Here is a 17,989-nt window from a genome sequence, read left to right as displayed (position 1 = left end):
TTGGCCACAGCGCTAGAAGAGCGTTTCAAAATTCGCGCCTTATGAACTGCGTGTCCTTGCAAGACGCGCTTCGAAATCAACGTAAAGAACGTAGCAAGTTAGCATTGTACTAAATTTCGATTGACGGTATAAAATTTTATACCTGTATTAATAAAACAAAAAGATTGCGAACTCGTTTCAACGAAAAGTCTTCAGTCTCATTATTAGCCGCACGCCTCGTACTAGCCGCAGCCAGTCGATGTAGTAGCAGCAGAACAGCTGCTATGGAAATTCGGCAGCAGCATGACAGCTGCTGCACCGCACGCATCGTTGGACGCGTTGCCGCGCGCACGAATTGAAGCTTGCTGCCGCGTGGTCTGTGGACAAAACATCGCCGTTGCTTCCAGCCATCTGCGGTGTCCCAGCGTGTGCGGAGAGATGCGGCTATGACGGTCAACCTGAGACGCGTCACCGCCGCTGTGTTGGTCGTCTACCTGGCGCTCACATGCTACACCGCATACGTGCTGTTGTCTAAAAACTGTTTCTTCAAGTCCGGAGACGGCGGACGCAGAAAGTCGGCCCCCTTGACTGGTGCGTTTGCGCGGGTCTCCATCAATACGAAGGGAAAAAGTAGAAAAAAAAAAAAAAAAAGCGAAACTAGATTTAGTTGACACAAGTTTGAGATGGAGTGATGTCTAACGATAGACAGACAACGAAGACTGAAAGAGCATTTTAAAAATTTGGGCGCCAAATCAGAGGAACATCTTTGCTGCTCCACCCAGTGGAATTTGATTTCGCTCTGTATTATCTACCTCCATTCCAAGCAAACCTTACTCTGGAAGTATATCCCCATATCTGCAACAGATGTTACTGCCAGCCACAAAGCATAATACATAGCCTCGTTATTATTATTAGGATGGAACTAATCTCCGAACCTGCCCCGCTCCCGAAGTAATAAAAAAATGTACGTCAAGATTTTGGTGTTTGCAGGGAGTGGGTTATTAGTTGCAAGCTTGAACAGTAAAGCTTGCGGCATTTAAACTGAGCATTGAGGCGGAGCCAAACTATATTTTTGTTTTCAGCTGAATAGCGCAAAGTTCTGCGAGTAGCTTGTTTATTATTATTTTTTTTATTCAACTTTGCCCACTTTGAAAAGAGGCCAAAAATTTTTTTTCAGTCATTAAGAGGCCTTAAATATCACAGGGAGCCACGTGCGACAGCCACTTTGTCCAGTTTGAATCGTTTGAGGGAATTGAAGTCGAGAACATTGAAATGAGCATGTCAATGTACAGCGCTGTCCACTGTGATTATTTACAAGGGATTGTGTGGTGATGGAATGCCTCCTAAAGGCACCATGAATGTACTGTTGTGATAAATTGCAATACGAACAACGGAGTGCATGGCTTCGAGTACATGCCGCGCATTGTGGCGACGGGCCGCGTATGCGCACTGCGACAAGTTACGAGAGTCCAACCTTGATATGGAAAGACCGTCGGATTTCCATCGTCCGTTTTGGCGCTCAGCACGAAATAAAAAATAAAGGAATATAGCTGCGTGCGCCGTTTTCACTCATCGCAGCAACAAAGTTAGATAACGCTTGCGTCAGCGGACGCCGAACGCGGTGGGAAGACAAACCGAAACACTCACATGCCAAATGACGGTGTTTTTATATCAACATTAGACACAAACTCTCGTCACCTCTTCACTCTGCGCATATGCGGCACGTCGCCAGGATGCGCGGCATGTACTTGAAGCCACGTGCTTCGTTGTTCGTATTTCAATTTATCGCGACAGTACTGTTCCATGCCTCCGGTCATCCACCAGAGCATATTTCCAGGCACTGCCTGGTTTCCCAGGTGTGCCTAAGCCTTAGCCTCCATGACTGGGCATGACAGCTGCCACATGCGAGTTCCTGTGCTGTCCTTAACTTGCAGTACTTCCGGAAGAGCCGCACAAGTACTTGCGGGTGCAGATCTTGTGCAAGAGCTCCTCTCTCCCAACAGGGTCCAAGGACGGAGGCGAGTGGAACCCGTGGGGCGAAGAGTTGAACCGAAGCAACCTGTCACGTTCTGCCCACACCATTGAAATATGGGGCAAGGCTGCCATAGGTGAGTGCCCGGCTCGGCAAGCACTGGGGCGGCGTAGTCACCCTGGACCTTAGCCGCGACGACCGGGTTTGTCGCACAAGAAAAACCAACATCCGTAAACTTTAATGTTTACATAAATCGTTCCAACACTCCCCAACAGAAATGAAAATATTCGCGTCCAAGACCACCATTCAGCAACCAAAGAACGTGCATTAATGGTACAGGAGCCTAAACACTCAGAATAATGCCACCAAACTTGAAAATGTTAAAGGAAAGTCTGTTGAATGTCCTCAACCGTGGCATATCACATGGCCTACAACTGTAGCACATCTGGTACCGACTTTCTTTGCAGGCATTGCCGAGACCGGTAAAATTTGTGCGTCTGCAATTTTATGAAAAATTGGGCATAAATAAGAGCGCGTATCTTCAGTTGGTGACAAGATCTACCTGATTGCATTATTGAAAACAAAACCAAAAACTATAAGTTTTTATATTAATCGACCTGATTTAGGGAAAATCTCCAAGGTGGAGTAAGTTTCGGCGAAGGAAAGTTGGACATCCACCTCAAATACAGCCATATGGCTACACAGGAAAGCTATACAGCTTCCTCTGAAACTTCGTAGTTGAAGAAAAATTAGCCTTGGTCTAGTATTCAAACCCAGGACCACTGCCTAACTAGGGCAGCCGCTCTACCAACTAGCTGGGGCAGTCGCTCTGTTGGTAGAGCAGCTGCCCTAGTTGGGCGGTGGTCCCGGGTTTGAATCCCGGACCAGGACTAATTTTTCTTCAACTACGAAGTTTCAGAAGAAGCTGTACAGCTTTCCTGTGTAGCCGTATGGCTGCATTTGAGGTGGATGTCCAACTTTCCTTCGCCAAGATATATTGTTTCCAAATATATCTGCCTGATCACACTATTCACAACACTTAAAGAAAGAAAGTCACCGCCACTCCTAATCGGTGCAGGTTCATTTTATCACCAAGGCTGAGAAATTCCTGGTGTTTCTGTTCCTCTCTGCTAATATGCTGCAATAGGTTTCCTGATAATTTCCCAGTAAAAAAGCCACAGCAGCTGCTTTGTCCTGTGAAATTCTGTGCAGGCCTGTACCTTTGGGAGCACATCTTCAGTGGCCGCCTGGAGCCAAAAGGTGACGGTGCCTGGAGCTATGGCTTCAAGAAGGTCGCCAACCTCAAGTTCAAGTGAGCATGCAGTGCACAATGCTCCCCTCTTGTGTACTTCTGTGCATGTTTGGATTACAGTGTTGCCATGCTAGTGCAGAGAGCAAAGAAAAGGAAAACGTTTATCAAGCACGGCAGCAGCCCAAATATTTGCTGCTGGTGTACACTGGCAACCTCGTAATGAAGGAACTGGTGCGGTAATTTATGAGGTTTATGCGAACGCTGGTGTTCTTGGACATATTAACGTGGACGAACGGAACAAAGAAGTGACTCTGTACTGGGGGGGAAACTTTTCTTGCTTGTGAAAGTCCGAGGACACCAAAGTGGTTCTTACGGTTTCTGAATGCGGAAGCATTAATGCCCGATTGAATGGCTAAGACACTTTGTTTCTGCCGCGTGTTCAGAAGGGCATCGTCCTAATCTGTGTCTACGTAAACGCTTTCGAGTGGCTTCAATCTGTCTCCTCACCATGTTGACAGCCAAGGTGAATTTTGGTGCCTGTCTGTTCACTTGCTTGGCTGTGTTCATGCTGTCTCCTACTTCATCTGTGGTGTGCTGGCGTTAACGGCCGCCTTTTGCTCCTGCCACATTTAAGAGCGTGCTGTGGAATGCTTCGTGCTACGGAGTGCTTCAAAGACACGCGCCAACGAGTCGTTTCGTTGTTACTGACACTGATGCCAGCCTTCTTCGTTCACTTAACGCTTGTGCACCAAAGCAGTCTGGATTTAAGCGCATCACTGGTCATTCCAGGTTCCGTACGGGCCCGTGGATTGTGCCCAGCACGGTGCCCCCCCTCACGACGCACGCGGTGCTGGTGCTCAACGGCCGGGAGCCGGCCAAGGTGGCGGCCGCCAAGTCCTGGCTGGACGCCCTGGACACCCTGCGGCACCTGCGGGGCGTGGCGGTCGTGCTGCTGGGCAGCGAGGAGTGCTCGGGCAACGCCTGGCTGCGGCCGTACTTGAAATCGCAGGGCGGCCGGGTGTTGGCCGCGTTCATTGTCTACGACACCCCCATGGTGGACGACGTTGAGGTTTTCCAGTGGCCCCTCGGGGTGGCCACGTGAGTCTCGCTTTTAATTATTCAGACAGACAGACAGGAGTAGCCTGGGGTACAGAGGCAAAAGGCAGATGTACTCTGCCTGACGACGGCCTACTGCCCCTGCGGTCGGCATTGCACAGTGTTGACGAGAGCAGCAAAAAAAAAAAAAAAAGAGAGAGAAAGAGAGAGAGAGGAAAAAAAAAAGATTTCCAAAGAAGAACAGCGTTATACAATGACTACAAAAGGCGATCATCAGCAATGGTGATGGAAAAAAAAAAGAAAAAAAAAAGCAAAAAAAAAAGAAAAGAAAAAAGAACAAAAGAAGCCAGCAAAAGCAACGTTACACAATATTTACAAGGAAACCGACCGAGAACATCGAATGTAACACAGAAGCAGAAAACTGATCACATAGCACATAAATTTACCTAAAAAAAAAAAAAAGAAACAAGTGCAGACTTATGGGACGTTGATTTCTGTCTTTTCGTGGCGTTCGGATTGCCAAGAACGTGCAGCTGCATTTTAAATGTGCATCTTTGCAATGCCTTCTCTGCTGGTTCATTCCTCTCCTGCTCCCAGTGAGGTCAAAGGTCATGAAGCCAACCACAACCATGTTTTCCTTCAGCAGCCTATTTACGTCCACTGCAAGATGAAAGCTTCCCCCTGTAGTCAAGCTTCCCTATAGCCATATGCTACACCAGAGGGGCTGGTTTTGTTCTGGTCAGGGAATGCTGTTCAAGGCCCAGGGAACCTTGCTGGTATGATTGCAGCCAGTGGCGTAGCCAGAGGTATTTCTCGGAGGGTGTTATATGACACCACGGCAAAAAAAAAAAAAAAAAAGCAGTTTGTGCACAAACATGACTTTACTTTCATTTTCTAGTGTAATTTTGTATTTTTGTTTTAACACGAAAGTGTTTTATTCCTGGATACACAAAGATTTCACCGATGTCATATCCGTGAGGGAAGTGACGCCAGTGCAACGAAGCAAGCGGCCTGTAAAGGGTGCACCCCTGCACACAGGGTCTTCTTGCGGGAAGCAACCTTTAGTGCCAAATAGTACGTTACACTTAGGGTTGTTCATTTTCGGGTGTTATATTTTAGCAGTACAGTGCTTTATGCTGGCATACACCAAGATTTTGCTGACGTCATATCTGTCACGGAAATGACGCCAGTACACCGTTGCCAAAGCGACCGCCAGAAGGACGTCGCTCGCCAAGCACACCCACAAGACAGCCGTGGACCCGCAACTTATGCTCAGCCTCATATTTCGCTGCACATTTCACTTTTGTGTTTTACCGATTCCTATGACAGAGGAATCAAACAAGGTTTTTTTACGTATTAATGTACTAATTTGGAGTGTAAACATCCAGGACGAAAAAAAGGCCGAGATGAAGAGTGCGCAGAGGGGGGAATGCACTACTTGGAAAATTTTGGGGGATGTTCTGAGAGTGAAACACCCCACCTGGTGTAGCCTCCTTTGGTGCCCAGAGGTGTTTCATTCCAGACCTGGGAATATACTGAATGGTGGCACCTGTATCATATTTCAAGCTATTCATGGATAAACAGCCTCCATCAATGCACGAGGTGACAGCCAGAGAGCATCGCTATCTAAAGTATGCGGGAACACGGAGGAGTTCTAGGCGAAATGCGTGGCTTCCCCCCCATGAAACCCGAGGGGAAGTGCACACGTTTTGGCGCACATTGCACATGGGCGTTTCTTAAAAAGCTGGCAGCAGTTCCTTAGCCACGACTATAGGAGCGTAATAATGCAGGACCAGCGCTGTAGTCAACGGCCTTATGCAGCCAGAATAAACGCAGTCACAGGGCTTGGACTGTTTTCTAAAGGCTCTGCAGTAACACACAAAGCCCAGAAAGTTGGTAGCTGAAGGGGCTTGGGAGAGTTGGTATCCCACGTACTTCCCTTGCATGGCTGACTATGGCACCATAGCGCATGGCTGACTGTGGCACCGTGTGTGTCTGTCTGTGCCTGCAGGTATCGAGGCTTCCCCAGGGCCCAGCCCGGGGAGCCAGAGTGGCAGCAGCAGCAGCGGCCCTACCCGTGCAACTTTGTGGGCACCGTGTACCCTGGATCCTCGCGGGAGGAGCTGCTCCGGGTCCTGGGCGACCGCGGGGCCCCCTGCTACCTCAGCACCCGCAACGAGTAAGCAGCCGCACCACAGCATGAAGAGCGCATGGGAGTTCAACTGCCCTGCCACAGCTCTGGCCCAGATGCACGCAAAATGTGTACTGCCAACTCAGTTCTCTGTAGCAAGGCAGCAGCAGCCACTAGGGAGCAAGACGATCACTATTACACAACAAAGAAGTTTGCGTCTTGAGTAGAACGGAACAGAAAGATTATTGACAAATGTTAGGGTGCCTGATCCCTTCAGTGTTGGTCTAAGCAAGTGACAGCGCACATTCAAACATCTTCGTGCCGTAGTCAGCTGTTTACAAACCAGAAATTACAGAGTCAGAGATTATAGAATTTCATGTAAGGGACTGACTGTGCAGTCGTAGAAAAGGTACAAGTACGAGTCCAGTATTGGTGCGCCATGTCCACAGTGCAACCTCTTTTTCTTGCATGCTTGAGGCTTTCGAGCTAATGCAAAAATGTTACAATTAACACCAGCAAAAATGCTGGTGTTAATGTTCATTGCTTCTGCACTAATAAAGTTTGGCCCATGAACTGTACATAACACAGCGGAAGCAGACTTTGAGGCATCTGTGTAAAAACAATTGTGCGGGTACTTGTACTGTAAATAGAAAAAATGTTGCGAAATCACTTCTCTGGGTGCGTCCTTCTTGCTAAGATCTTTAAAGGACACATCGCAAGCAGTCGAGGGGAAGTCCCGGGGGGGCAACAAGATCTCCAATACTGGTTTTAATCCTCTTTACGTACATCCATTGAAGTTTGGAATAACCTGCCCAAAACCATAGTCGACAAACACAACCCCTTAGTATTGATGCAGTTAATCTCGGCGCATTTCATTTGTTGTTAGTTTTGTGGTTGTTACAGTTGCTTTTGTGTATATCCATCTCCCGAGTTATGATATCATTATGAACCAGGCTGGCGTTTATGCCTGTGCCATCGACCATCACCCATTGCCGAATTCTGTACTTGCCCCTCCCCTTTGTAGCACCCCGCAAGAGGCTTTGAGAGGGCCGACAAAGTACGTACAACTTTGCACAGTTTCAAGGAACTGGCCTCTGGTAACTCACTCAGCTCCATTTCGGCCACAAAGGATGTTTTGTCAACTGAAAAAAGCGCAAGAGTGATGAAAAATTTTGAAATTTCGCGCTGTGGTCACAAAGTGACATAATACCATATTTACTTGAACCTAGGCCGATATTTTTTTTTTTTAAAGTCGTTTTCGAAAGTTGGGGGTCGGCTTAGATTCGAGGATGCGGCTTTCCTGCCACCGCTAGACACTCAATGCCATCTCGCGGCCACAGGCTTCCAGCTGGCAGGTTTTCAATGGGTTTTCAGAAGTGTATGGTTTTCAAGCTCCATTTTGCCTGTTTGAACCATATGTTGTGAATTCAGCTCTGAGCGTTCCGTGATTGCTTGCGTACATCATCGCGTGACCTCAAGAAGCACCCGTGTTCGCGGCACAATAGCGGCCATAAAGTGGTGCCACTACACCGCCGCGTTCAAGTGGAAGGTAGTCTTGGAGGCTGAGAGAACTTCACACCTCCAAGCACAGCGCGATTTCTGAGTCAATGAGAAGAATGTGCGCCGATGGCGGAAGCAGCGGAACGAACTTTTCAACTGCACTGCCAAGCGAATGGCCTTCACAGGACGCAAGAGAGATCTGCACCACGAGGTGGAGAAGGAAGTCGCTGACTTTACCCAGCAGCAAAGAGAGAATGCCTGTGACGATGGAGGTAATACAGGCAAAGGCGAGGAAGATCGCAAACATTTGAGGTGTCGTGCAGGCTCAGTTCAAGGCCAGCGGGGGCTGGGTTAAGGGCAGATTATTTAGTGACACTCAGTTGGGTCACTCGTTTTATGAAGTGGTTCCAGTTTCAGTTTGTGAGCAAACATTGAACATGCTATGACAAGCACTGCAAGAAATAAAGTGCATGTTGTAATGTTTGTCCAGTGCCTTTTTAAATGCAGAGCATTTCTTTAACTCACGATGTCACCCGGCGTTGTCGGCGTGCCTCGGCGTCCGCAAAAGCCGTTCCAGGTGCGCCCTCTCCCCCACTCCTCCTCTCCCGCATCACGCTACCCTCCTCGCTCTCAACAACAGGTCCGCACCCCTCCCCCTACACTATATAAAAAAATAATACTTACCGGCACCTGGTTTCGATCCCACGACCCTGCGGGCGGAACGCAAGGTACATGGTGCTCTACCCACTGCGCCACAAAGCCGACACAGAATGGAAGGCTACTAATGCACCTTATATCCTTGACTCATTCAAACTATGTCAAGAAGCTGCTGATACAACGCATTCACTACCTGTGGGCGGAACGCGAGGTACATGGTGCTCTTCCCACTGCGCCACAAAACCGACACAGAATGAAAGGCTACGAACGCGCCTTATATCCTGACTCATTCAAACTACGTCAAGAAGCTGCTGATACAACGCATTCACTACCACCAACTCCCCAAACACTAAACGTTAATGCAATACACCCACCCCCTATGCGACGCATTTACTTGAGTCCCCCTCGCGGGGAGATGGGCCCTTTTTCATTCGGCTTACATTCGAGGCAAGTTTTTTTATTTTCTGACCTTCTGAATTTCAGGGGTCGGCCTAGAATTGAGGCCGGCCTAGATTCAAGTAAATATGGTATGGGCAAGCAGTAAAAATGTAATTATGTATCAGTGCGTTAAGTGCACATCAGCACTGAAGGGATGGTACAGTCAAACGGAACTTGAGGCCCCCCCGCCATTGCTCGGTCATGCTTCTTGGCGGTGGTTTAGGTCGGCACCTGTCGCTTGTACAAACAAGATCCTGTGGAATCATAGAGAAATGTAACTGGGGGGTTGCCCCTGCTTCATATCATCATTCTTTGTTTGAACTTAGTGGTAAAATTGGCGTCGCTGTTATTGGGACGTAGCAGCTGGCAAGGGAGGTGATGATGAGTGAGGCCCTTTGCTTGCCCGGTGGGTGGGCGCGCAGGTGGCGGCCCCTGGAGACGCAGAGCTCACTGGAGTCGTACCTGCTGGCGCTGAAGCTGAGCGACGTGACCCTGAACCCGGCGGGCAAGAACCCCGAGTGCTACCGCATCTACGAGGCGCTCCAGTTCGGCTCGCTGCCCGTGGTGGAGGACCGGACGCTGGCTCCCGGCTGCGCCCCCGCGGACGCCGCCAACGGCTCCTTCCGCCTGCTCAAGAGGCACCACGCCCCGCTGGTGTACGTCAAGAACTGGACTCAGGAGGCGATGCCCCTGATCGAGCGGGAGCTGGCCATGAAGCCCCAGGAGCGGGTCGAGCGGCGGCGCAATCTGACCGCCTGGTACACGGCCTTCAAGCGCGCCATGAGGGACCGCTTCGTGCACGTGCTCACAGACAAGTTCTTCGGCAAGGAGGAGCAGGAGGAGGAGGCCGCAGGAACGTGACAGTGGTCGTGTGTCACACGTGTGTAGAGAACAGAGAGCGGAAAGCCAGTGGACGGGATCTATAGGAGAATTGCCAGCTAGGCTACTTGGCAGTGCTTCTCAAATGTTTTGAAGTAGCGCAAACTTGACACGGATGCAAGAAGGAAGTAGACGGACCACAGCACTGGACTTTCAGCTTACTTCCTCCTTGTGTCCGTGTCAAGGTTGCTCCACTTCAAGACGTTTAAGGATGTTATCTTGTGACATCGTGCACCAACGGCAGCTGCGTGGAGTACCGAGAGAACAGCCGGTAGACGCAGTCTCTGCACAGTCATGTACAGCTTGCTTTAGAAGTCATGTTTAGGAAGCATTGCAGTACTGGAGGTTTGCTCCTCAAGCTGCTTGACATTTGCTCATGATGCCTTGTTGCTCCGTGAATCCGTGAAAATGGTTCACAGCTGACTCAAGAAGCGTGCCATGCCGAAGAAAGAGTGTGTTAGAGAGCAGAGGTGCCCTGCACCTTGGTAGTTGCACATTGCCCTTCCCAGTGCACTGCAGGGTGCTGTATCACAGAAGATCTGGCACTGTTCTGCAAGGCTTGCGAGTGACAACCATGTACAGACTTTGGGGCCAACACTTCCTTTAAAGGGACCCTGCAACACTTACCATCGACTACTAGGAATGTATTTTGGGATAAAGTCTATTGTCCCAGAAATCTCCACCCGCAAGAATTATGAAAATCTGTTCACTATCACCGAAACTACACGCGATGAACAATCGCGCATAAATGTTCCCTCTCAACTCAACCGCGGACAACGCGATGAAAGCTGTGCGCTCTCTCCCGGAGAGGGGGGCGGTGCGCGGCGTTCTGTTCGGCGGCATTCGATATGTAAGAGGCTGGGGAATTCTGTCCTTTTCCCCGCAACGTGCACAGGTCATTTCCGGTCTGGTGTCACAAAAAGCAGGCATGGCGGCCTGCTCGCAAGCAAGTGCTCAGGCTGGTAGGGCATTTTTGAAGCAATAAACGTTTGTTCTGGACTCGTTGAAAGTGGAATATTTAGTTTGTCACTGAAACTTCACGCGTACTCAAAACAAAAGAAACGCCAAAAGCATGCGCACAGGTTCAGACATAGAAGAGGTTGATACACAGCGCCGATGATGGCGGATTGTCACAGGAAATGCCAGAATTTAGCCGCGAAGTTGACCAGCGACAGCCAGGACAGCCATGGCCCGATTGATGCCGCAGAGGCCATGCCAGGGGTGCATAATGAGGAGAATCGAAGAGAGTGCGGTTGGTTTTTCTGTGGTCTTTCACGGCGATTTGCACGCTTACCACTTCACGTGCACGTGTAATATTTGGCTCAGGTGTTCCTGGCAGTGTAATCTAAACGTCGCGCAGGTTTACTTACACTGCATGAAGAGTGTTGCAGGGTCCCTTTAAAGCGGAAGCTTTCTCAGTGGGACCGATCCTGTCAAAACACCAACGCATTTCCCAGTGCACTAGTTGGTCGAGTGAAAACCTGCGATGACGAGATCTCTGGATATGCGGCACGCGCTTGAAAATGGGCTTGCATTGCGTCAAAACGGTTATTGGAAAATTATGTAAAAGGAGTGGCTCTAGAGAGGACAACACACGCATCCATCGTGAAGGAGGCGTGGTACCACAGTATACCTTTATCACATAAACCACGCATTGGAAGTCACTCAGATCGTTCGGATGTGTTCACTTAGTGCGCCACACGTCGCCGCACGAGTTCATTCTTCGTTCGCAATTTGGGTCTTTAAAGGTTTGACAATCGAGTGAACGCACTTTTTGCTAAGGTTCTGATGCAATGTTGATACGGTTTTGACGTCGGAAAGCTTCCACGCTTCTCTCAACTTTTTTTAGGAAGGGATGGTGGAGCTCGTTTTGCCCCCTTTCAGGGGTGTACTTGTACTTGGCTAGGTGTACTTGGGTGTACTTGCTTAGCGTACTTGCACTTTCAGGGGTGTACCTGGCTGTATGCAGAGGTGGTCACGATCCTGTGGAATGAAAAGTTTTGTGGGGATGGTGTAAAGGAAATGCGCTTCAACAGCCGCGTGATGTTCTCCTCCGGCGATATGCTCTACGCGCGACCACAACAGTGTCAGGTTGCATTCCTAGCACACTGTTCCGACGTTCTGTGAAGCCCCTCCCGCTTAATTAAGTGCCTCACCCTTGGCTGCACTGGATTTACACTGAGGTCAGAGACAGGCACAAGAACAAAACAGAAAAAAGTTCAACTTGAGTTTATTGGGGTGCCACGAATGCGAAGGAGTCGACGCAACAAATGCGACTGAATAAAATGAGTACAGAAAACGGCTCAGTTCTCATGGCTGATAAAACGGCCACCTTTATGGCATTACTTATAAAAACACGCTCCCCTTTGTAAAAACTGGAATATAATCTTGCGTAACTATCACTTAGGCCCCTGAAAACAAGCGGTTACAAAGAACAAACTAAATCGAGTTCAAAAGCACAGGCATTCCAGCTCCAGTGCTCAAACCCTGCACATGCACATGGGAACATCAAGTGCAGGTGGCGGAAGGTTACCTCGAGCGCAGAGGCATTCCAGAAGAGCGCCTCTCGAGAATGTGTCTTTGGCCTCGCAAATGAATGCACAAAAACAACAAACAGTGCAAGTCCAGTTACTGGATACTAGCAGGCATACGTTTCACACCTGAACCTTGATGACACAAAATGTCTGCCAATGCAGACGACCAGACTAGGATGGTGCAGTGCTCTAAAAGTACGGGGCCCGACGTCCTCACCTCTTCAGAAGACGAAGGCCACCACAGCCACACGAACTAAGCAAGGCGGGCTACAGTAGGAAACATGTGCTATGTTCTCATCACATTGGCGAAACGCCGATTGTTGTGTGCCGTGTGCTAGTGAAAAGTGCAACAAGCAGACGTTTCATTTAGGTTGCCAGGGGTATATACCAACGCGCAATTTACACAACACTTCTAGGTGAGAGCGTCGAAGGGTCGCCATCTGTTGCGACTGTTAATAACACAACTTGCACAACACAGCTGACGACCAATAAGCTTTCGGTTTTCAACATCCAGTCACAAGATGCAGACTGGTTGTGTAAAGTAGGAGTTCATAGGCGGCTAGCCACTTAAAAATTGTAGTAAGCATGCTGCAATTTTGCAGCGTGCATTTCTACACTGCATTTCTCATTGTGAGTTTCATCGTTGATGTTGCTGAATGGTCATAATGGGCTGCTAGTAATGTTGATTTCGCAGCAGGCAATCTGATCGGCCTGCAGCAGGAAGCTAATGTGTGCAGCAGTAAATGTGGGAACAAAAGTGTCAGCCTAATGGCCATAATGTGTGCTATAGCAGCTAAATTCAATATACAACGAAGGAAAAGTTACGCACTTTACAACTGCAGTCTGAAAATAGCATTACTGATAATGCAACTAATCTCTTTTGAGTACCCTAATTAAGCTTCTCACACTAGAACTAAATTCACTCGGTGTGCAGATAAAGGTGTGGAAGATTTTTCCTTGAGTGTGGGGAGTGAGAGGAAGACATTGATATGTACAGAGGATGAAAACAGTACCAGAATAATAAAAAGCTTCATGTCTGTGAGCCTTCAAATGCTGTTTTTACCTTTCCAGTGTGCACTGCAATATAATTCTGAAAAAGCTTTTGTTTTCATGCACACTGGGGTTTGAAATAAGGTTCACCTGCTTGCTTGTACCACGCACATAGTTTTGTTTTGCCACTTTTATGGCAGGTTGCAAAGTTAGCCTCTTGTGAAGATATTCTTTCGGTGCACTGCTAAAAGTTGCCACTTACCTAGAACACTTTGTGGATAAATTGCAGCTTTGTACAAGCCACACAATTTTACAACGTCGGAGTACTCAAACTGCACAGTAAGTATACGAGTGGAAGCCAGTTTCACCGTTATTTTTTTAAAGTGCACTACTCAGTCACTGTGGCCATTTTAATCTGTGCAGACCGCTCACATATTCCTATTCTTCTCCTGGGAAAAAAATGGTGCCAAAAAAAGACCCACTGCATACACGCAGAAAACAAAGATTTTTCAGTGAACCTGTTTACACATTCAGGAATGTTCACCCTCACAGTACTTGGACTGGAGAAATTCGGGAAAACTTGTGGAAGTTGTACCTGCTGTCTCCATGACACGCCTTTGCTCAGCAGTTGCAGTGATCTGATGCGGTGAACTGACTTCTAGGAATATGGGAAAAAATCCACCAGATTGAGTGCAGAAATCCCCGTACCTTTCTTTTTCTTCTTCTGAAAAACTTCGACCACTTAAAGTTCTGGCCTTCACATCCTTCCTCACAGTTTCCTCGCCAAACAAGTCTAACAGCACCATTCCTCCGGGATGGGAAGACGAAAGATTTTCCTACATTTTTACCCTTTGCCCACAAAAGTTGCACACAAGTCACACCACTGGTCCTTCTGGAAAAACGTGGTCTGCTACACCAGGAAAAGCTGAACAAAGCTGGCAGATTACATGTGTACAGTTAGGATGCAGATTTGCGTGGCTGAGGTAACAGAAGTGCACGTAGGCATCTCTTCTTTCGTATCTTCCTCCCCTCTGCCACCTTGCCGAAAATGCCTGCTGCGAAGAACTGCAACCTAGAGAATAAAAACCAGTCGGCTCTTTCATAAGCGCTGCTGGGGCTTTAGTGGTCTGTTAGGTGCAACTTATTCGATGTTCATATTTACAAGCTGCCAAAGATGGGTAGAGACTAGTTGCTCTTTTCATGGGGACGTACACCACTGGGTTCTACTTGTACCCATTTCTGGCTGCTGCCCCTTCACTCTCCTCCTGAAGGGAGCACACCTTGGAGCTCGGGTCTTAGCAAGGCGCACAGCGATAGCTGGCTCAGAACCGAGCCCATAACTCGGTGACAATAGGTAAGTCATACCACCATAGATTCACATTGGTGCAGTGCTGGAACTAGTCTGCCATGTGTCACTCTATGTACATGGTGGCAAGTGGGGCCACCACCTGACACAATTCTGAGGTATGGAGCAGCTTATTTACAACCTTGTGTTTCATTTTCATTGGCAAGGGCCTGTCAACCTGCCGACGTAGCGGCCAAGACAAAGGGCCCAGAACACATGTTCCTATCCATTACACAAGCGGGAAACCCTGTCGGTTGCCTACTGTATTAGTGTTCAGTATTTATACAGCCAGCGTTCGCTACTCACTTGGTGCGTGCGGGACTGTTCCAGAACAAGCTAGCATGCCACTTGCTGCATTCCCTGCAGCCGCGAGCAAAAACAGCATAAATCTACACGCATTGTATTTACAGCTCTCGAAAACACCATCGCCACCTCACAATGACAGTGGAATGTTGCTAGCAATGTTTCGGCTAACAGGAGCTCACAACAACAACCCCGCAGTGTGCGGCAGGGCAGCTCACAGAAGCTACGCATGTGTCGGGCTCCCGTCAAGTCCATCCTCGTGGCAGCTGGGAGAAATGCCTCGTCAAAATTCTCCCGGCACTCGCCCCTCATTGGCTTGTAAAACCACTTGACACTTCCCTCGAAAATAAGAATTTTGTTATTCTCACACCTCTGCAGCAACGACAAAAATGAGGGCCACAAGTAACCCAACAGGGCCTAACACAATCTAACCTAACCTTAAGCAACCTAAAATAGCCTACCATAATGTAAGCTAACCCTACCCAACATGACCAAACCTAACCCAGCCCAACTACACCACACACAACCAATCTTAAACCCAACACTGTGCATCGATCTTGCGATGACTGCAGGAATAATAGGGCTGCAGAAAAACTCACCTACAAAAGCTTGTCGAAGTCTAAAAACCGACAAAAAAAAAAAAAAAATTGAAAAAAAAAAAAAAAAGGTTGCCAGATGCAGGATTTGAGCTGAAAGTCTTCCCTGTCGGAGTGCATACTTTACCGCACCGCCACAAGAGCAGCCGGCACAATGGGTTCTCGCGGAACATTTGTCTCAAGGATGTGCTCCAGTCGGCGTGCTCAGCCAATCAGAGATGACTGCCGTGAGGGATTCCCTCTGCAGCTACCAGTAGAATAGACACTGCCAACATAAAAGCCTCGCTTTTGTCACAAGTCTGTCCAGTGCAGGTATTGCAAACATTGGGCAAGGAAGGCGAGACAAGCCGACAGGGTGCTAGGTGTGACTGCAAAACCCAAACCACCTACATGTCTGTCAGAACAAGCCACACACAGAGTTTGCACAGGTGTGAAACATACAGCGCTCGGAATGTTATACACTGGCCGAGGAGCGAGAGAGCACTGGTACAACATAATTTGCAGTGGCTGTAACAATCATTGTGGCTGTAACAATACAATTATCGACTCCACCTGGCCTGGTTAAACCGTTAACCAATTCCTGCTTTGCCACGTGCCTCACAACTGTAGTGTTAACAAACAAATCGACAAACTGGAGCTAAAAATGCTCGACTGTCGCAAATTAAACTCGTTACAAAAGCTAGCGCACAGAAATTGCCACATTACAGCCTGAGGTTCATCACTCTCCCCTCTGTTCGACCAGCATGTCTTGTGATCCTGCGTGGCTGCAGTGTTGAACAGACATTCACTTTTTTTGTTTTGCATAACATCAGCATCCATACAACATATCCCAAACCATTTCCAACAGGTTGAGGGAGGGGTAGCTTCAAGTTACGTGACAAGATGTCACTTCTCGTAGACATCATCATGCCTGGTTCAATACTGACTGTCAAGAGGTGAGGTGAGGTGACTGTGAGAGGGAAAGAGGTTCCCAGCCTGCACCACATATGTATCGCAGGTGGTAAAGCACTCGGCCGAAATAAGCAGCTAGCATCACCAATGATCGTGCACAGCATCACCAGTCGCTGGCAATGTAGGGAAGCAAATTGCAAATTGTGTGACAAGACATTACTTTCCGTTGAGATCATCATGCCCGGTTAAACATACCACGTGCCGAGAGGTACAACACTCGGCCGAAAGAGGTGGCTAGCACTACCGATGAGGCCACCGGGGGGCGCATCACCAGTTGGCGCGTATCTCGCTGACGACGCAGCGCGGGCAGGCGAGCGGCGTCACCCCAGGCAGGGCGTAGCCGCGCGCGAGCAGCCGCGCCGTCAGGGGCAGAGGCCGCTGCAGCTGTCGCAGCAGGCAGCCCTCCATCTCGGCCACGGCCGTCTCCCGCAGCACCGTGCTGGTCATGTTGTGGCCGCACAGGAACACGTTGGCGGCCATCTTGTCCGTCGGGGAACAGCCCGCCTGGGCCGCTTGCTCGGCCAGCAGGGCCTGGGTCAGCCGCTCCACTTCCGATGGCGACACCTGCACGGCGTCCCGTGAGGGCTGGCCTCGGGTGTGTCCAACAAACATACCACCGCTCAACATCTGGCACTCCCGTGTGACTCGGACCTTTGGAAATTGTTGCTGCGCGTAGCAGGCGAGCCACCTGATCAAGGCCTTCGCTGTCCTTGCGACTTTGATGTTTGGAGCACAGCTCTAGTCCCATGCTTTGCAGCAGCAATTAGCCGGCAGTGTAGTTTTGCAGAACACCCGCCACCATACAGCATAAGCTACAGCTCAGTCACTGATGCTATGTATTTCACACTTCAAAGCGTGGCTTCTTTTGCCGCCAAAGTGGCTCGCTGATCTTACACTCCCACTTCTATATCTGTCCAGGATGGTACATTAAAAATTCAAGTTTTGTCCGTTTTATACACTGAGGCAACACTGGGGCAATGAGGTGTGCCATTGTGGAGGGTTCCAGGTTGATTTCAACCACCTGGGGATCGTTAGCGCACACCAAAGCCTCAACACACGAGCATTTTCACTTTTCACCTCCGCCTGAAAAGCAACCAGCGTGGCCAGGATCAAACCCACGTCCGCAGGCTCAGCAGCACAATGTCTGAGCCACTGGGCCACCATAGTGGTTAAGATATCCAGTGATGTTCCATGCGGGGAATTTTCTCCTTTTCGGGGAATTTTCGGCTGTGATTTTGGACAAAAAGGAATCTTTAACAGATGCATGGAATTTTAGAAGCCATGGAGTAAAAAAGAAGAATAATGCGCATCATTTATTACTTTGTTTTCTTTTAACATGTTTCCTTAACACTTCGTCGGATTTATGTTTAAATATCGGCACAAGCATCCAAGATTGCTTCCAATCC

General features: G+C 48.9%; 2 protein-coding genes across 2 annotated transcripts in view; one reads left to right on the top strand and one right to left on the bottom strand.

Annotated features, from left to right (window-relative positions):
• Positions 1–239: 239 nt before the first annotated feature.
• On the top strand, positions 240–10,873 carry LOC144158216 (ribitol-5-phosphate xylosyltransferase 1-like). The gene is made up of 6 exons (XM_077688915.1): positions 240–570; positions 1,983–2,087; positions 3,164–3,263; positions 3,993–4,301; positions 6,271–6,438; positions 9,408–10,873. Exons 1-6 carry the CDS (start codon positions 426–428, stop codon positions 9,844–9,846), a joined length of 1,266 nt encoding a protein of 421 aa, XP_077545041.1. The 5' UTR covers positions 240–425; the 3' UTR covers positions 9,847–10,873.
• Positions 10,874–12,077: 1,204 nt separating this feature from the next.
• The window catches only part of LOC144158215 (uncharacterized), a 154,858-nt gene continuing 148,946 nt past the window's right edge, over positions 12,078–17,989 (bottom strand). Inside the window, exon 32 of the mRNA XM_077688913.1 lies at positions 12,078–17,147. Within this exon, the coding sequence (XP_077545039.1) occupies positions 16,851–17,147 (297 nt within the window). The 3' untranslated portion in view covers positions 12,078–16,850. The remainder of the gene's footprint in view (positions 17,148–17,989) is intronic.

Source organism: Haemaphysalis longicornis, unplaced genomic scaffold (genome assembly GCF_048455015.1).
Source record: "Haemaphysalis longicornis isolate Haplotype H1 unplaced genomic scaffold, Haemaphysalis longicornis Haplotype H1 scaffold_10, whole genome shotgun sequence".
In the NCBI taxonomy this organism is placed as follows: Eukaryota; Metazoa; Arthropoda; class Arachnida; order Ixodida; family Ixodidae; genus Haemaphysalis; species Haemaphysalis longicornis.
Note: the sequence above shows the minus strand (reverse complement) of the source record. Positions and strands in the feature narration are given on the sequence as shown.

Bases quoted from the DNA above. Each gene is read 5' to 3' on its own strand.
- LOC144158216 (XM_077688915.1), top strand. From the start codon at position 426: ATGACGGTCAACCTGAGACGCGTCACCGCCGCTGTGTTGGTCGTCTAC. The intron at 3,264-3,992 runs GTGAGCATGCAG...TGGTCATTCCAG, and splicing joins GTCGCCAACCTCAAGTTCAA to GTTCCGTACGGGCCCGTGGA. The intron at 4,302-6,270 runs GTGAGTCTCGCT...CTGTGCCTGCAG, and splicing joins TGGCCCCTCGGGGTGGCCAC to GTATCGAGGCTTCCCCAGGG.